We start from the raw sequence: 19,436 nt of genomic DNA on the forward strand, positions 1-19,436 counted from the left end.
AAAGCAAGCCTTTCTTCTTCGCTCTGCCTAAAGGAAATATATATGTATATAAGATTATAGACAAACAACACACCTCTTTTTGGGCTATCCTCCAACTAACCTGATTTCTTTCCAGTTCTTGAACCAGCATTTCAAGTTGCGCTTGGAATCGCTCGCGTTCTACAGCACCATTCTTGATCTCTTGTTGTGCCTTTTCAAGCTCCTTCCGTAACTTTTGTACTTCTCCAGTGTCCTTTGCACCCAGTTGCTTCTGCTGTTGTTGCAATTGTTGCTGAATTTGTGCAAACTGTTGATTTTGTTGTTGCATCTGTTTCTCCATTGCCTGAATTTGTTTTTGAAGTTCTATCACAGCGTTTTCAGCACTGTCTGCCCTAGCCTTTTCACTTTCAACGATCTTCTGCCACTGCTGCAATTCGGAATCACCTTGTGCGTTCTTCTCTTGCAGTGCTTTCTGAACCATTGACAATTCGCGTTCTGCTTTCTCGGCACGCAGTCGTTCCTTCTCCTTTTCCTGTTGAATTCGACCAAATTCTCTTTCGCGTACATGAACTTGTTGTTGCAACTTTTGAATTTCTTTGTCTTTGCTTTCAATCATGTCCTTAGTTCCTTGTGTAGCATCTTGTGTTATTCTCTTCTGTTCAGCCTTCATGCGCTTGTTCTCTTCTTTCGCTTTTTCTAAATCGGATTCTGATTGCTGAAGTTCTTGTTGGAAGTTCATCAACATATCTTGTGATTTTTCCAATTGAATTACTAATTGATCTCTCTCCGTTGTTAACTTCGTAAGTTCGGTTTCCATCTTGCTAAATTGTTTCTCGAATTTGTCCGATTGTTTTTCGCGTTTCTCTAATATTGAAGCTAATTTGTCACGCTCTTTCATAATTTGTGCTAATTCTTGTTGCACCTGCTCACATTGTTGTTGCCATTTCGCCACATCTTCTCGAGTTCGATCCAATTCCTGTTTCGATCTCTGCTGATACTCCTGAGTCTGATCTACAGCTTTCTTTGTGTGCTCTAATTCCGATCTGTAAGATCTAGCCTCAGAGTCAAGTCTATCTCTTTCGTCTATTGCTTTACGTAGATCGTGTTGGGATTTTTCTAATTTTTCGTGCAATTTCGTCAACTCTGTTGCCATTCTCTCAAATTCTATTCTGGCAGCTTCATTAGTTTCTTGATACTTTCCTAAATGTACCTGAGATTTCTCTAGTTCTCGTGTTAGCCTCTGCACTTCATTTTCGGCCTTTTCACGGCTCTGTTGTGTCTTTTGTAATTCAATTTGTGCTTTCTCCAGCTTGTCCCTAAATCGTTCTGCTTCCACGCTGATACGTTCCAATTCTGATTGGCTTTTTTCATGTGTTGCGTAGTATCTTTCTTTCTGATTTTCAATTTGCGCCAATTCACTTTTAAGTTTTTCATTCTCCAATTCTAATTGTTCTGATTTGTATTGTAATTTGTTAATATCTATTAATGACTTCTCATATTTGTCCTTAAGTTTCTCGCACTCTATATGTAGACGCTCCATCTCGCCTTGTTGTTTTTCCTGAGATGTTGAATATTTTCCAACCTGTGTTTGACTTCTTTCTAATTCTACCTGAAGTTCTTGAAGTTTTTCTTGTAATTTTTCATTACCAACAAGAGTACGTTGCAGTTCTTGTTGACTTTGATCGTATCTTTCCCGTAATTTATCAATTTCTGCTTGCATTCGGTTCACCTCCACCTGAGATTTCTCTTGATCATATTGATATTTACCTCTTACAGATTCAGATCGCTCCAACTCCATTCTTAATTTGGTGATGTCCTGTTCGTATTTGTCTCGTGCCATATGGGACTTTTCAAGTTCTACTTGTGCTTTTTCAAGCTTGTCTTTGAGCTTCTCAATTTCAACTTTCAACCTGTCCTGTTCTTCCTTGGTACGTTCTTGTGTGTCCTGGTATTTACCCATTCTCGTAGCGTATCTCTCGATTTCTGCCTGATACTCCTCGCATTCTTGCTTGTATTTCTCCAAATCGGTTTGTATTTTTCTAAGATCCGCTTGACTTTTGTCGTACTTTTCGTACATTTTTTCAAGCTCTACTTGTAGCCGTGCGTTCTCTTCTTGATTTTTCTCGTTATTGGCCTGCGCTTTACCGTACTGCGCATGTGATCGGTCGAGTTCAAAATTCATCCTTTCAATATCACCCTGAAGTTTCTCTTTTTCGCTTTGAAGGCGTCGGAGTTCGATTTGTGTTTTTTCGTATCGCTCGCGCACCATTTCTAAATCTACAGACATTCTATCAATCTCTTCTTTGAATTTCTCTTCATTTTCTTTAGTCCTACCCAGCTGCAAAGCAGCTCTATCGTACATTTCTTGGACTCGTTGGAAATCGTCTTGCACTTTTCTTTGTTCCTCTCGAGCTTTGTTGGCCAAGAGCTGGGCTTTCTCCACCTCCATTTGTAGTCGGTCTTTCTCGGTCTCAGCTGATTCCAGTTTGTTCTGAAGTCGATAAACCTCTCCTTGAGACCTGTAAGAGTAAGCAGAAATTAGTACAGATTAATTATAAACTACCTGAACTACTTATTTCATTAGCAGAAAATTCTTCATGTCATTATCTCAAATACATATTAACTAATTAACTGTGTAACTTAATAAATCCGATTCTTCATCAACGTAGAAACAAAAGTCTGTTATTGGTTTGTGGTCTGTGTCATTTTGTGTCTCTTATTGGATTTTAACTTGAGCCAATTCAAACCCCGTGTTGAATTCTCGCCTGAGTCAATTCAAGTCCGTTATTGGATTCTAGCATGAATCAATTAAAATTCCCTATTTGATTCTAACATGAGTCAATTCAACTATCTTATTGAATTCTAGCCTGTCAATTCAATCTAATCCAATTATAAATATATACTTCTCCCTAAGATCTTATATTTGGACTACAACTTTTTTCTTTGTCAAAATCTTTCAGATTAGAGCTCCCTATACTGTGAACGAATTTTCCATGCAAGTGGATGCACTAGCGAACTCAGAAGTCTTGAATTAATTATCCGTTTGATATTTGGTTACGTGTTCTTATTGTAAAACTTCGTGTAGTGTAACATTCTCTGAGTTCACAGGCTTGTTCATTTTCTTTCCGTTTTGTTTTTCTTGAAATAATTTATCTGTCACAACTCAGGTAGTTTATTTCTTCATTATAAATTACTTTATCTGCAGTATTAAAAGATGAGAGTAATACACTTATAAATATAGGTAAATATCGAATTATTTCTTTCTTTTTAGATAAATAATTTTTATTTCATTAAAATTTTCTTTGCCATTGCATAATATAATTGAAAAAACTATTTGTTTTGGGAAATGTATGTCTTGCACTGAATAGGGACTTAATCATCAGGATAGCTGATCAGTCAGTTTTCAACCTGTCGTAAGGTTCAAAGCTCTCACATCACGTCAAGCAATTTCAAACATGATCATGATTTGCGGTTTGTATCATATTTTGGGTATTATATTTGGTTCAGTATGCCTAAAAGAAAGTAGAGTCTTTAGTTTGAATTCAGTTTTTACTTACATAAAAAAATGTGTACGTACTGTTTAGTAAAAAGTAAGTCACGCATGCTTTATAATAAAAGTCGTATGAGATTGATTAAAATCGACTGTTATTGGCTTGTAGTCTGTGCCATTTTGTGTCTCTTATTGGATTTTAACTTGAGTCAATTCAAACCCCTTGTTGAATTCTCGCCTGAGTCAATTCAAGTCTGTTTCAAAATCGACTGACGGGAGAATCTATGGTCATACAACGATGCTTGAAATTGATTGATAAAATATTCGTGAAGTTAATTTTCAATAACTATTTTAAAATGTTCCTTGGGTTTAACTTACGATTCAATTAAAATAGAAAAACTACGAAACAAAATAGATATGGAAAACTTTTGAATTATGACGTTTAACTTTGACATTTCAGTTAGTATTTCATTTATGCTAGTCTTATTAGCACAATTTTTTTTTTTTTCAAACTGTTAATAAATGATTGAAAATTAATTCCTTTTATTACTACTTCTAGTTTCATTTCTTTTTCTGAAAACAAATTTATTTTTTGTTTTTCTGTTCTTTATGACGAAGTTTTCTTGTAAAATTGAGACAAAATACACGAACTGAAATATTTGACACATAATTTAGCTATATACTGAAATTATTGAAATTCACTCATATTTCTACACAATTTCATTTTCATTTTGGTATGCCAATTTTAACATCATATTATTATCTAATACCTTATTTCAAACCCACTAATAAGCTACAAGCTACTTTGACTAGCAAGAAATTCTTATATTAGCAAATGCCATGTTCGTAATTGATATGTAATTAAATATTACAATACAAAAATCATTATATATATATGTATATAATTTAGTAAGTATTATTGAAAATTTAATAAAATGAATGTGATAATACAGAACATCAGAACGACTGCAAATAACGGAAATTAGTTATATATTAGATTCTGCAGACACCGCTAAACGTAATAACCAACATTTCATAATTAGAATAAAATGTTGACATTAAAATATTTTAATTTATGAATGGATACGAAAATTAAGGCAGAATTAATCAGATGTGAGATTTTTTTGTGGGAGGTATGCGTACTGACATTTGTAGTTGTGATTTTGATGAAGTCGACAAAAAGTTATAAGAATATATGATAACAACAACTTTAGGAATGATTAAAAAAATGGATCAAAAGATTGCGATCTTGACCAATAATTAGTTTTTTGAATCGGGGGCCACAAAATTTTTGAACGGCCTCTAAATCGAATTTTCGCATTTCCTGCAGAATAAGCACATCATACTGAGTTAAGTGATAGTTTGGGTTTGGCTACACTATATGTAGTTCTCCAGATAGAAGGCATACAAGAAAATTTTTGATTGAAATAAATTGGATCTTTTGATCTAAAAACAAATTAAATTGAATTAAAGATCGATAACAATACAAGTAATTATTTATTTTAGAAAGAATATATTTTTTTTTTTTTTTTTGGAAAGTAAATGAAGGTAAATAAGCTATTGGATATTCATTTACAATAACAAACGTCATGAGAATACACTTTTCTACATCTTACATTATTTTAAGGTAGAGATTAAATGTAGAAGGCGAAATAGGAAGAAATTAAATTTGTCCCCTTCTCATTAAATTTATAAAAAATCAATTGTAACTTTAGGACTATTCTGTTAAAATAAACCCTGTCCGTACTCACTGAACGAAATTATTGTCTAAATTCTTCGTGTAACAATTTGTATTTATATCTTACTTCAAGTATATCTTACAATGTAAAAGAAACTTTTATGTGGGAAATGTAGCATGAAAGTGGAAACGTTAATTTCCTATTTAGAATATTGTATTACTATGTAATTTAAAACAAGGTGTATATTTTATAGAAATAAATTGTGTTAGATGGTCCAGTTTTTTTTTTTTTTTTTTTTTTTTTTTTTTTTTTTTTTTTTTTTTTTAATCAAAGCAGACTCTATTGAGGAAACATTATATCTTCTTTTAGATATCCTAAGTTTGTACCTGTTTTATGAAATCCTACCATTATTTTTCTTATTCTTTTCTGTTCTTCTTGTATGATTGAACAGTTACTCTTAGACGGAAATTTTCTCAGAGCCTGAAGTTCGACTTAATCTAAACTACCTTTCTTTCCCTCCCTTTTTTTTCTTTAGTGTGCTCTATCATAACGTTAATAGACATAGATTACGTACCTACACAAGATTTAGACCATAGCTGCTTAAATTGCTCATATAATAAAAGTTGTTTAACAATGTTGTGTGATTTAATTATTACTTTTTTTTTTTTTTTTGTTAATAGTTATATATTTCATAAATATGTTGTTTATTTCTGTTTTTGTTGCTATGAGCTCTACCTAACATAAACTAATCCAACACATAAAATTTATTTTTTTAAAAAATCAATAAATAACAGTAAACATTCACTTCCGACGTTGTAGATGTATGTTTATGTCACAGGTAAGACAAAACAAAACACCAAAATTAAATTTGACACTATAAAATTATATCACAAGCAGACAAGAAAACTATCATTTATTATGGACAGAGGTCTAATGGAAATTTTATTCTAAATTGAAAATTTAACGATAAAACATTTAAACTAGCATCAAACGAATACACTTATTCCAATCTTAATCCATAGAAAAACTATTAGACATTAAATACAGAATATTAATTAATCCATATGATAAATATACAACTTTTCTATCTTCTAATACAGTAATAGCAATTAATAAAAATAAATCATATATAGAACAAATTCATAATTAATAACATTTAGGACATTGATATGTCAGTAAGTGTCTTTTAATTATTATTATTGGGTCGTATAACTATAATATAATCTAGACAAAATGAACCATAAGTAAAAGTAAAATAAAGCAAATGGTCAAAACAAATGAATTTCGATGCAAAATAAAAGAGTTTACGTGGCTTTATACGTAAATACACATAACAGTGATATGTAGTACTTATTGTAGTTCCTACAGTATTGTCATAATTCTTACCACATAAAAATTAAAACTGGATAAGAAATGTAGGAAGGAGAGGTATGTTGATGGCTTTATGTTGGTAGCAGATGCGTAGCTATAAAGATTACCCGTCATCTACTCTCATCTGGCACAACATAGTTATGTTCTCATAATGTTTTAAGTTTACTATCATAGAGATATAAAAAAAATCATTATGTGAGTACAAGGTTCCCATTAATACAAGATATTACTTGTATTAATGAGAATATTCTACTTACATAGTGAAGATATATATATATATATATATATATATATATATATATATATATATATATATATATATATATATCTACGATAGTGAACTTAAAACATTATGAGAACATAAATATGTTGTACCAGATGAGAGTAGATGACAGGTAATCTTTATGTGTTGCTAAATGAACTGACAGAGTGAATATTTAATAATGAAATACTAATTTCGAACTTCATTTAAGTACTCTTTTTATTAATTCCACCGTATAGGTTTCAACAGCTCCTTGTCATATCAGTACGACAGGTAAAGAATTTTTACATTGGTTCGTGGACTTACATAATGGTAAATTTTCAGTCCTTAAAAATCCACGAACCCATGTAAAAATTACTTAAGAGTCACGTACTGATGATGATGACAAGGAGTCGTCGAAACGTATACGATGAAATTATTAAAACGAGTGCTCAAGTGGAGTTCAAATTTAGTATTTTAGTGTCTTTATTTTCTTATTTATTTATTTAAAGTTTTCGTGTATAAAATGGATATCCTGAGACGTTCCAAGTTCTAACACATACGACGAATATTCCCATGACATTTCAGGTGTACATGAATATATGGAGAGTCTTTATGATATTCAAAGTTCGAACAAGTAATATCCTTATACTCCAAGCTCCCAGAGGTACAATAGCTTCAAGTCACCACGAATACTAGAAATGTTCCTAGTTTCAAACGATACCCCAGGATGTGACAGAAATGTTTTTGTGTGTATCAGATTTTGTGCTTTGTTATTGCTATCAAATTTTCCTTTCTCTTTGTATTTGCTTCTCTCTGATAAGACATATAATAATGCAAATCTCTGTTATGTGTATTTCTACGTTCATACCACGTTCATATCCTTTATTTTGCTTTTAGTACATATTTAAAGTGCATATACATAACGTATATACATTTAAAAAACTGGAAATATAAGAACTTTGCTGTCATACTATTTGGGGTTTAAATAAGGTTGGTTGAAGACTGCAATGTTTAAACGTAACATATTTGATATGAATGTCGTATGGTATATATACGACTGATATATATACTGCATTTCTTTACTGAAATTTGATATTATTATTATTATTTTGAAAACCCTGCTTCGATTTTTCTCGATCTTTTCTTGATAAAATAAACATTGCAGCATTAACCAAATCATAACCCAATCTTGAAAAATCATAAATTTAAATAATAATAATAATAATAATAATAATAACAATAATAATTGCATATTTTTAACTGAGATTTAGAAAATTAAAAGGCGGTGTTATGCTAGTTGAAAAGAAAAGGAAGAATGCGTCCTCTAACAAGCAGGTAGTGATGGAGGATAAAGAGATGCGTGAGAATCTAAAAAAAATGGTTTAAGCGAGCGGTATATACGAGTGGGGAAAATAAGCGGTAATATCAGCAGAACTTTTGATAACATTGAAGGAAGCTCGGCAGCACAGGGGATTCACACATGATGCAACTCTTACCTATCGTACTTTTCAAGTATTCTTTCAAATTCCTTGTTAGCGGTTTCTTTATCTTCTTGAGCTTTTTGAACGGACGCTTGAGCTTTTTCAAGTTTATCCTTTATGATTTCTATTTCTGTAATTGCATCATCCCTCTCCATCTAGAAAGGAGACCATTTACATATTCTTCAAGGTGTGAATAGAGGAAACATGATTATTATATGGGATAATATACACATATGTGCAGAATAGAAGTTTTGCTCTTCTGGATCATAGTTTAAAAGAAACAATAAAATGTGAACCTACGATTGGTAAAGGCATTTTATTAATTGATTTGTTATATAAGCTATTAAAGAGTATACTAATTTATTTAGCATATATATATCTTGATAATATTGACTTAGTCTGTAAGATATATGTTAATATGATATAAATGTTTTAATATTTAATATACACGACTTCATATTATTCTTCAATGGTAAATGTGACATTTTTTTCTGCGGATGTAAAAATATATTGTGAAAGAGTACGTTATAAATGTACTCTTTCACAAATTCGGGAACCCGAGATCATAAAAATTCAGTAATTCATATTTTCTATTCTTTTAAAATAATTATATCATACGGAAGACAGTCAGATCAGTAGTAACAAAAGTTTAATGTGTCAATATTTTAAAGTTAAGTTCACGAGTTTTTACTATATCTATATATTAATATATATATACTTTATAGATTTTTCTTATTATACTATTAATTTTCAATGTAAATATATTTGTTTTCTTTAATCTACCTTTATCGATTATTTTAGATGAGTAAATATAAAGGCAATGATATAAATTATGATTTTAAAAAAGTTAAAGTAGTATATTTATTTTAAAATATGTCCATATGAAAGTAATATTTATTGCAGAAGTTTTACGAATTTCCTTTGCACTAACTTAAGTCATTATTTGAATCTCTTACATAGTTAATGGCTGTATATGGACTCACATTAATCAGAAGGTATATATAAAGATAACCAAGAAAGTTCTGTCCCTTTTTGTGGAGGTCTGTGTTCAACTGACCCTCACACCGTGAGTTGAATGAGAATGGAAATAAAGCGAATGTCAGTTGTTGATGTGGATATATCCAATATAATACCTGGTTATGGCAGTTCAGCTACAAACTGAATTTGCGTAATGCGTTGTGAACTTGCGTGAACATGGGACCACCACAGAGTGACATAAGGGCGTGTATGCTCTATGAGTTCAAACTGGGATCAAACGCCGCTACAGCGGGGCAGAAGATATACCAGGACTTTGGTGAGGGTGTCATCATTACACGGACAATACAGCGGTGGTTTAACAAGTTGAAGGACGGTAACGAAGCACTCGAAGACGCACCACGTGCCGGAAGATCAACACATGTAAAAAATAAAGATCTTCAGGCAGCAATTGAGGCGAACAGTGGCCAAACATATGAGGAACTGGGACTACAATTTAGTGTGAGTGAAGAAACCATTCGGCAGCACTTCCATCAAGTTGGGAAGCACTACAAGTTGAGTCGATGGGTCCCACATGATTTGACTTCGTGGCAGAAGGCAAAGAGCAGACATCTGTGTTTGTTTGTTGCCTCATCTGAGGAAGGAGCCATTTCTGGACAGTGGGTCCTGTACGAAGCTCCACGGCGCGGCGCCGTCATCATTGGTTAGCATCCCATGAACCGGTTTCAAAACAGCCGAAACCAGCACTGCATCAGAAGGTCCTTCTGTGTGTTTAGTGGACTGCTCGCGGCATCGTGAACTGCTGCCAGCTGGTCACAGCAATGCAACTGTGTACTGTTAGCAGTTGTGCTGTATTCAAGAAAAACTCAAAACTCTGGAGCCAGCACTTCTGAATCACAAAGGGGTCATCCTGTTACACGACAACGCTAAGCCCCACGTGGCTAGGATAACACGGATACCATTCTACGCCTTGGGTGGGAAACACTATTGCATCCACCATACTCCCCAGATATTTCACCGTTAATTATTGCCTGTTCTATTCCTTGGACACTCATCTTAGAGGACGCCTGTTGAAATCCCCAGTAGAGGTGAAAAATGCACTTCATATTTTCGCTTCAAGGCCCACCAAGTTCTACCGCGATGGAATCCATGGCCTTCCAGAACGTTGGCAGAAGGTCGTCAATGCTGATGAGAACTATTTTTGATCTTTCAGGTACGTCTAAGATGGCATATCGATGTTCAAAGGTGGTGGGTGAAAAACTGCAGAACTTTCTTGGTTTAATAACTTTTTATTATTATCTTTTATAATTAATGCAACTCCATATCAGGTCACTGATTGCCATAAAGGTGAAAAAAATAACATTGTTTTATGTTATTTTATTAATTATTCAATGAACTGAAAGCAATGTAATTGAATGAAGTGTTGTATGAATTAATATATTGTTGTATGCTTTTTCTTTTTCTTACTGTGGAAATTGCTTTATTATTTGAGATGATTGTCAATTATTAATAATAATTTAACGGAAAGAAAAAAGGGAATTGCCAACTATGACAATGTTTAGTTTGTTTTAGAAACATCATCATATGATATTAATGTAATTCTAAATTAACAGCCTAATATACTAAAAATAATACATAATTTACCAATATTCTTTTGCTTAATGTTCGTAAGTGAAAGGAGATAATGAAATGCAACTTACCACAATCATAGATAATGTTATTCTACAACAGAAAACATGAAACTGAAGAATTTTCAGTATTGCCATCTATAGAAATTACAATGTTGCCAGAATAACATTTTCTCCAAAATCTAAGTTAAAGCAACGGCTAGAGGAACGAACTCAACTGCATTTGATTTCGTATCAAGTTGTTTTGGTATCCTGTGAACTACTTTTTAAATAACATTATTATTTAATTTTAATAACTGTATGTTAAAACTATTTTGTTTATTACAAACTAAATACAACCGTTATTTAAAAAGTAGTTCACAGGATTCCAAGACATGATACGTAATCAAATGCAGTTGAATTCGTTTCTCTAGTTGCTGCCTTAACTTAGATTTTTGGGGAATTGTTCTGGCAACACTGAAAATTCTTCAGGTTCATATTTTCTGTTTCATATAACATTATCTATTATTCTGGTAAGTTGAATTTCATTATCTCATTTCACTTATGAAAAAACATGCAAAAGAAAAATGGTACATTTTGTATTATTTTTAGAATGTCAGGTTCTTAATAACCAAGAGTTCAAAGTAAAGAATAATAGATCAACAAAGATGTTTTCATCTATCTAAGTACGTAACATATGACTAGGGGATGCTAAAGTAATCTTAAAACGAATATTTGTTTTAGTAAGGGGAAGAATTTTTTAAGACAAATGATCAGCAGTTGAAAATCAGCCAGCCGAAGAGAACTAGATGACACTGAAATAACACGACATTTCCATGTCTGTATGTGCTTCTAGTTTTTAAATAACATAATCAGATCTCCAAAATCATTTTCATCTTCTTTTCCATCTTTAGTACTATGACCACTTCACTTTCATAGTTTTGCAAAAATGTACCTAAAGAACAATTCAATACACTTCCTACTAATAACATAAAAATGTAACAGTATTTTTAATCTATATTCATTTTATACAAAATCCCCCCTCGGCGTTTTTACCAAATCTTGTACTAACAGACTATTGTCTTCCTCGCAGAATGTAAAATCACCTTTTGGGAAAAAAAAGCTGAAAGGTGTGGATGACGTGTGACGGACAATGACTCAGCTCTTTGCCTCCAAAACCGATGACTTGTTTCAGCAGGATATTTAACAAGTGACTTACAGGTGGCAGAGTATTGTGGAGTCCGATGCGAACTATTTTCCTGACTAACGGCAGTGTTCCAGGTAAGTCATCGTTCTTTTCCTCATGGTACAACAATATGATATTACTTCTGAGAAGACCTGGTATCTGCGCACTTTTTAAATCGAAAGATCACAAGATCAAATCTCGAAGGAAGAAACTCTGATGGGGTTTGCTAAATTGATCGATTGACTAAAGTTCAACGTCTATATTTAACATCGAGACTATATGAGACGGAATACGAGTATTGCTAAATTGATTGATTGATTAAAGTTCAACATTGATTGATTGACTAAAGTTTAGCGTTCATATTTAACATCGATGCTATATGAAACGGAACACGAGTATTGCTAAATTGATTGATTGACTAAAGTTTAACGTCCATTGCTAAATTGATTGATTGACTAAAGTTTAACGTCCATATTTAACATCGAGGCTATATGAGACGGAATATAATTCATTTAGTAAGGTTCAAATCACTAATCTGGATTATATAAGAGAATGTGATCCCCCATCGAGGACCATACACAAAGAAAGCACTCGTCATAAAACCACGAAAGGTTTTCCGGTTTCCCTTAGTTCAACCAGGCAAAAGATGGAATGGTAGTTTTCAATATACATATTCAGACTGAATTACTTTTTTAAGAAATCTTCCCTTTCATACTTCATTATCATCATCTTTCATCATTCATAAAGTAATCAACTATTTTGACCCATTTTACAGGAAAGTTCACAACTTATCGCGATTTTCATTAAGTCCCTTGTCAAAGCTTGTTATTTCATTAAAAACTTATCTCACCAATTATCCAATTATTTTTATTTTATGCAGATGTACTTTTCAAAATAAAATATTTTGGTAAAAGCAGAAACTTAAAAAAATGTTTTACTACATGATATTTTACCAATAGATATGAAACTATGTTATAATGATATAAAGATTTCCTTGCCGAATTAAAGGGGACTAGAATTCAATCTTCTCTTTATGGAGTGAAAGCTCAATCAATTAAGCTCACAGGAACAGAACCAGTTTTGTGTGCTTTTTAATACTTTATTCCTTCACGACTTATCTGTATTACATTTTACCTCAAACTTGTCCAATCGTTTTAATCGTAAAACGGCTTTAGTATCTGTATGTTACTTTTAAATTTCAATATTACTTTTAATTTGCTAAATAAACGCACAAAATAATAGAAAAGATAAAACCTTAATATTGGAATAAAAAAAACACATGTTCCGGTTAACAATGGAAGGTGATGTCAAACAAGTAGTCTCATCTGGAATTGAGGCAATCAATCAATCTTTTGTTAAAATTTTCAGTGACATTTACGTTTAAACACACGTCAAAATTTCAAGCAGGGGAGACAACTGGCTACCCAAATCATGTGATCTGACACCTTTAGATTTTTCTGTGAGGTTATATGAAAGAACAAGTGTATGCCAACAACCCACAAATAATTCAGGATCTTAAGGACAACGTTACCGCTGCTACCGCAGTAATTGACGTGCGTTGCAAGTCTTAACAAAATACTGATTGTTTGCCGCAATTCCAGAAAGTGCGACTTGTTTGACATCATCTGCCATTGTTAACAAGAACACGTGTTCTTTTCATTCCAATATTAAAGTTTTCTCTTTTCTATTATTTTATGCGTTTATTTAATAAATTAAAAGTAACACTGAAAGTTGAACACCCTTTATATTGGTAATGGAAAAACTAATAGCAATTCCATATAATTTTACGCGTTTAAAAGGTTTAATAAGAAGTTTCTACATAAGGAAGCATAAACATACAACGACATATATACAATATATCACTTCAAAATAAATTTTATGAAGAATGCAAATTAAGTTACAAAAGTTACCTATATCTGCAACATTGGAAGATACTTTACAAAATGTGACAGCTATTGTTAATGGAAGTCAAATATAGCAGGCACGTAGCCAGGATTTCGCAATAGGGGGGTCCGTGACGAAATACTGTGGTTATCACACCAGGGGCTAGATCATTCTAAACTATTTTACCGGCATCATATATTTGTTCGTTTAGCCAGGATTTCGTAATGGGGGGAGGGGCGTGACACGAAATACTGCGGTTACACACTAGGGGATCGATCAATCTAAACTATTTTAATGGAAACATACCCATATTGGTTTGTTAGGACAATAAAATGAGGATATGTTAGTAAGTATTTCAATAAAACCTCTGAAGAAATCTTGAGTAAAAGAATATAAAACAGTATTGAAAAAGATGTAGTCTTCCGAGGTCATTCGAACGCGGTTCTACTTTTCTTTCTCCTCCTTTTTCTTATCCTCGTTTAATGTCTTCAAGGATAGCAACGAGATCTCTTTCGGAAGTAAAGACATCCTATAAAATGGATTAGTGTTGCCGCGAAATTCAAAATGGCTCATATTATTGGTGATTCCGAGCATTTCTTAAGTTCTACCTGAGAATCTATCTTATTGAACCGGTTTATCGATCGTCATTTGTATTTCATAGGATTAGCATAGAAATACATGGAATTCGGCATGCTCCGTTACAATAATATCCATTTTTAACTTGATCCCCCCGTTTCCTCCACATAAAGCTCCTCATAAGAAAAAAAAAATAACCAAACGCTTGCTGTAGCTTTATATTTTTGACTCGGATTCATCTTTTTCTCATTTCTTTTTGTTTCGTCCTTCCTTAATATTTTTCATTTCTGGATACGAAGGGGGGACCCCCTGGACCCACCCCTTGGCTACGTGCCTGAATATAGGTTTGTGTAAAAATGACTTTGACTTGAGTTAATCCTTAATTGGATATCCGCGCGTTTGATAATTAGATTGCACTATTTTGACATGGAGTTCACTAAGTTTTGCAGTGTCTCTACTTGCATACAATGCTGCCAGACGTCGTTTATTGCTTCGATTAACTAATTTCTTTTTGTAGGTCCTTGTACGAACCATAAACTTCAAATCATGCCATAAATTTTCAATAGAATTTAAGTCAGGGTAATTACCAGGTCAAGGAAGTGATGTAACATGCCGTAAGGACATAATACAATCTTTTAAACCTCTAGCACGATAGTAAAGGACAAAATCATCTTGAAAAATAAAGGGTTCACTGTTGAATAAATCTCTTCACGATGGTGTCGTTTTAGTCTGAATAAATCATATTGTATGTTTGTGAATTAAAAACATCATTACAAATATGGGTTCTACCGACCCCACTGGAAGGAAAACATATCCAAATCTTTGACACTTGTAGGGTACTTCGAGATTTTATCAGTACACGTAGGACTACATGCTTCGACAAACATACGACACACCTTAGCACGCGAATCATTTGCATAAATGTTGATTTTTGCCTAGTCACTGAACAGTGCTTTGTGCCATTGACCACTAGTCCAATCCTTGTGTGCTTTGTTCCACAGCACACGTATTGTACGTTGCTTTTACGTAAGGAATGGCTTCTTGACAGCCCTGTGTGAACACAAACCCGAGGATTTTGGGAACTGAAAGTAAACAAACATTGATACCAGATGTTTCCCGCAAACTCGTTGGAAGATTCTGTAATGACTGAGATCTGTCTGGAAGACAAAACCTCCGCAATGCACTGTTCTGTGTAGAAGAAGATTTTACTTTTCAAGTACATCTGCCAATTCTTCCACTTTTTATGCACCCTCCTTCCTAAATCTTAATCAATTGCCTAGCTACTGTGCTTTTATGCACCTTTATAATTCGTGCAATTTCACCAATGGTCTTGCCACACTCAATGTTCAAATTTTATTTGCTTTTCTTGGTGTTATATCACATCTTTTCACCATTCTATGTTCGGTGTAAATAAATTGCATAACTTTTCTTCCAAAATGTACAACGATATTGTATATCTATTTTGTGAATTTCTTCTGTTTTTTATATCTTAGTTTTGGGCAACAGTGCATAAAAGTACACAATCTATTGTGTAGTGATTCTAAATAGAAAGAAGTAAGATTTAATCTTAGTAGCTCAAGATATTTGTTGATTTTATGTGTATAATCGATGATCTTAGTTACCGCACAGCAGACAGTCGTTTATTTAAATGTTGCTATGACAACCACCGAAAAAGAAAAGTATTATTAATGAAGTTTTGAGGATAATAAAAGGTAATAGTGATACAAGGTGGTGCGTCTTATTTAATGCAATTTGATCGTGTTGATATAGCTAAAAATTGCGCGAACTGTGGGCTGGAATGTAACATAAATATAACGTTATATTTTAGATGGTGTTTACCGACAGAAGTGCCTTGAGATTAGTTTTGAAGTTAAGTAAAGCAGTCTAATCATAGCGTTCAACACGGAGTATACTTTACTTAGGAGTAAGAAAAGAATTTATAGAAACATCAAAATGAATGTTTCTGGAAGTGAAAATATAAATGAGGAAGGTGGTGATGTAGAGCTACCAGATACGAATTTATCAACGAACGTGGCTGATCTTATAACACAGCCTGGTCAGCAAATGTCACATCAAACACAGCAACTAGCACAACAGATGAATGCTAAGTTTGAGCAAATAACTAATCAAATGGACACTAAAATGGATAGTAAATTGGAACAAATAAACCAACAAATGCACTCCAAATTAGAACAAGCAGATTACAAAATGGAACAGATTTTACATCGATTTACTGAAGTGCAAAGTTCGGTAGAAGTGGTAGAAACTTTAGTCAATGAGCATACTAGTCAGATTCGGGAATTGCAAGAAGAAGTAAATACGATCAAGGAGAAGCTTAATACTGTAAATGGTAAACGAGTTCCGGCTGTCAACATTGAACCCATACCATATGAATCCAGAATAGTAGTGGAAGATAGTAATTCATCCGAAGGATACTCAGATAAGGACGATAGTGAAGTTAGTATGAAGAGAGATAGAAGAAATCATCCATCACACCATCGGAAAAACATTCCCGTAAATTCTAAATATTGTAAGCATAATAGTAAAAATTATCATTTTCGATTTAGTGAAATTAGATCCCTAACAAAATTTAGTGGAAGATCAGATGACATCCCGGCTAGCACTTTCCTAGAAAAGTTCGAGGAAGAGTGTGATTTAATGGGAATAGATAAATCTAAATTGTTGAAAATTCTGCCTCATATTTTATTACCACCGTGTTCCGTATGGTTTAAAGCAATCTGAAGTAATTTACGTAATTATCTAGATTTTAAAAATGCCTTACTTTCTAATTTTGAAAACGATTTCATGTTTGCTAACAGAGACGCCTTAGTTGGAAATAGACATTATAACCCAAAATTGGATAACAGCCTCACTGATTTTGTAATATCCGTACATAATGAGTTGAAATTAATTAATCCAAATCAACAGGAATCGAGAGTAATAGCGTCAATCCGAATCTTGTTACCTTTTAAGTTGCAACAAATGTTGATTTTTGCACAATGCGTTAATTTCAATCACCTTATTATGATAGTGCAAAATTTTGAAAGTCAATCTATGTTGCAAGTGAATAGTAATCAACCCAATACCAATCGTAATCGAGTTAGTTATGTAGCTGTTCGCAATATTAATGTCAGGGAAGAAGGTGATCTTAACGCTAGAAATAATAATAGATTCCATTGTAACGAGAATAGAACTGAACCTAATTTTAGGAGGAACAGAAACAATAATCGTAATACATTCAGGAATCAGACGGACAATAAGTTTAACTTTCCACGAAATGGATTTCACAATAGATTCATAGGTGGTAGAAATTATCAAAATAGAAATCAGAATACTGTTGAAGTACATAATAGGCAGAACCGTATACAAGATTGTAGCGTACAATGCAACTTAACCGAACCCTTTGGCAATGTAACTTAAGCTAGCGTTGTGGCGTCCGACAAAACATATTCAGTTGATTTTTGTTTTATTTCACTTTGGATACAGTTATGATTTCATTTGTTATTCGTACTTTGTTTGAATTCTATACAGATAATAAAAATAATGGACACTAAGTAGCAGCAAGTTGTGGTATTAACACGAATATTGCTTATTAAAAATTATGATGCCCGAATAAATAAAACATATTATATCGTATTCTAACCCCATAAACTTTACTGATTCTTAATATGGTAATTTCTTTACTTATATTAATTCTTGATATATTGATTATTTTGTTTCATTTTGTGTATTGTTATAATTCCTTTGTAATTCGTATTTCTTCTGAATTCTATGTAATTTACATTGATGCATCGAAACTAATATTGTTTATCAGTATTGTACTTTTGCTCAAATGGAAGAAATAAGTTATATAGTTAAGTTGATTCGTCGATGAGCTCCCATAATATTGAATTTAAGAATATGCCTTAGGACCTGAGTAATTAAATAAGTTAATCGCGTTTCGAATAAGTCCTCTTTGTTGGTAAGTTTATAAAATTAAAATGGAATCAATTGTTAAATGAATATAAGAATGAGATAAAATGAAATAATATATATATATATATTGTAATATATAGGAGGGCTATTCGGAAAGTAAGGTAACCATATATATAAAAATGTCTAACGGTCCAGGATTCTTTCCTAAATTGTAACCAATTCAAGAAGTCATCGTCGGGAGCCATATATACAACGATATTGTATATCTATTTTGTGAATTTCTTCTATTTTTATATCTTAGTTTTGGGCAACGGTGCATAAAAGTACACAATCTGTTGTGTAAAAGAAGAAGAAGAAGAAAAGAATTTATATGTTGTTGATTCTAAATAGAAAGAAGTAAGATTTAATCTTAGTAGCTCAAGATGTTTGTTGATTTTATGTGTATAATCGATGATCTTAGTTACCGCACAGCAGATAGTCGTTTATTAAAATATTGCTATGACAACCACCGAAAGAGAAAAGTATTATTAATGAAGTTTTGAGGATAATAAAAGGTAATAGTGATACAAGGTGGTGCGTCTTATTTAATGCAATTTGATCGTGTTGATATAGCTAAAAATTGCGCGAACTGTGGGCTGGAATGTAACGTAAATATAACGTTACAAATGCAAATATTTATGAAAGAAAAAACATAATATTTAGCATATAAATTTGAATTTCAGAACTGACAGGTTTCACAACACGTTTTAGAAATTTAACACGCCATCTTCGTAATCCTGAACACCCGCGCAACGAGTAAAGAAGAATGGTACTTCACGATTAAGGGGTTGAGTAAACAATCCGAGTGCGTACCACACAGTATGCTAGACTAGGTCAGCCATGAAATGAACATTCCGAAAGATTGATTTGTGTTTCATTTATATCACATCTTGTGAAGTATCACCCATTTTTGCAGACAGTGTTTCTTCCAGACGTGTTTTTGAGGGGGCACTGCCCCCCCCCGAAACTCTGAGAGTGCCCCCGGATGAGACCAAAATAATAGTCTATAA

The 19,436-nt window shown here is 32.8% G+C and overlaps 1 protein-coding gene across 1 annotated transcript in view; it reads right to left on the reverse strand.

Moving 5' to 3' along the window:
• brp (ELKS/RAB6-interacting/CAST family member bruchpilot) overlaps positions 1-19,436 on the reverse strand; it is a gene marked incomplete in the record, with an annotated part of 771,444 nt that overhangs the window by 64,257 nt on the left and 687,751 nt on the right. The window contains 2 exon segments of the mRNA XM_081742418.1: positions 101-2,498; positions 8,260-8,399. Coding sequence (XP_081598544.1) covers positions 101-2,498; positions 8,260-8,399 — 2,538 coding nt within the window.

This window comes from Thermobia domestica, chromosome 16, assembly GCF_964235325.1.
Source record: "Thermobia domestica chromosome 16, izTheDome1.hap1.1, whole genome shotgun sequence".
NCBI lineage: Eukaryota > Metazoa > Arthropoda > Insecta > Zygentoma > Lepismatidae > Thermobia > Thermobia domestica.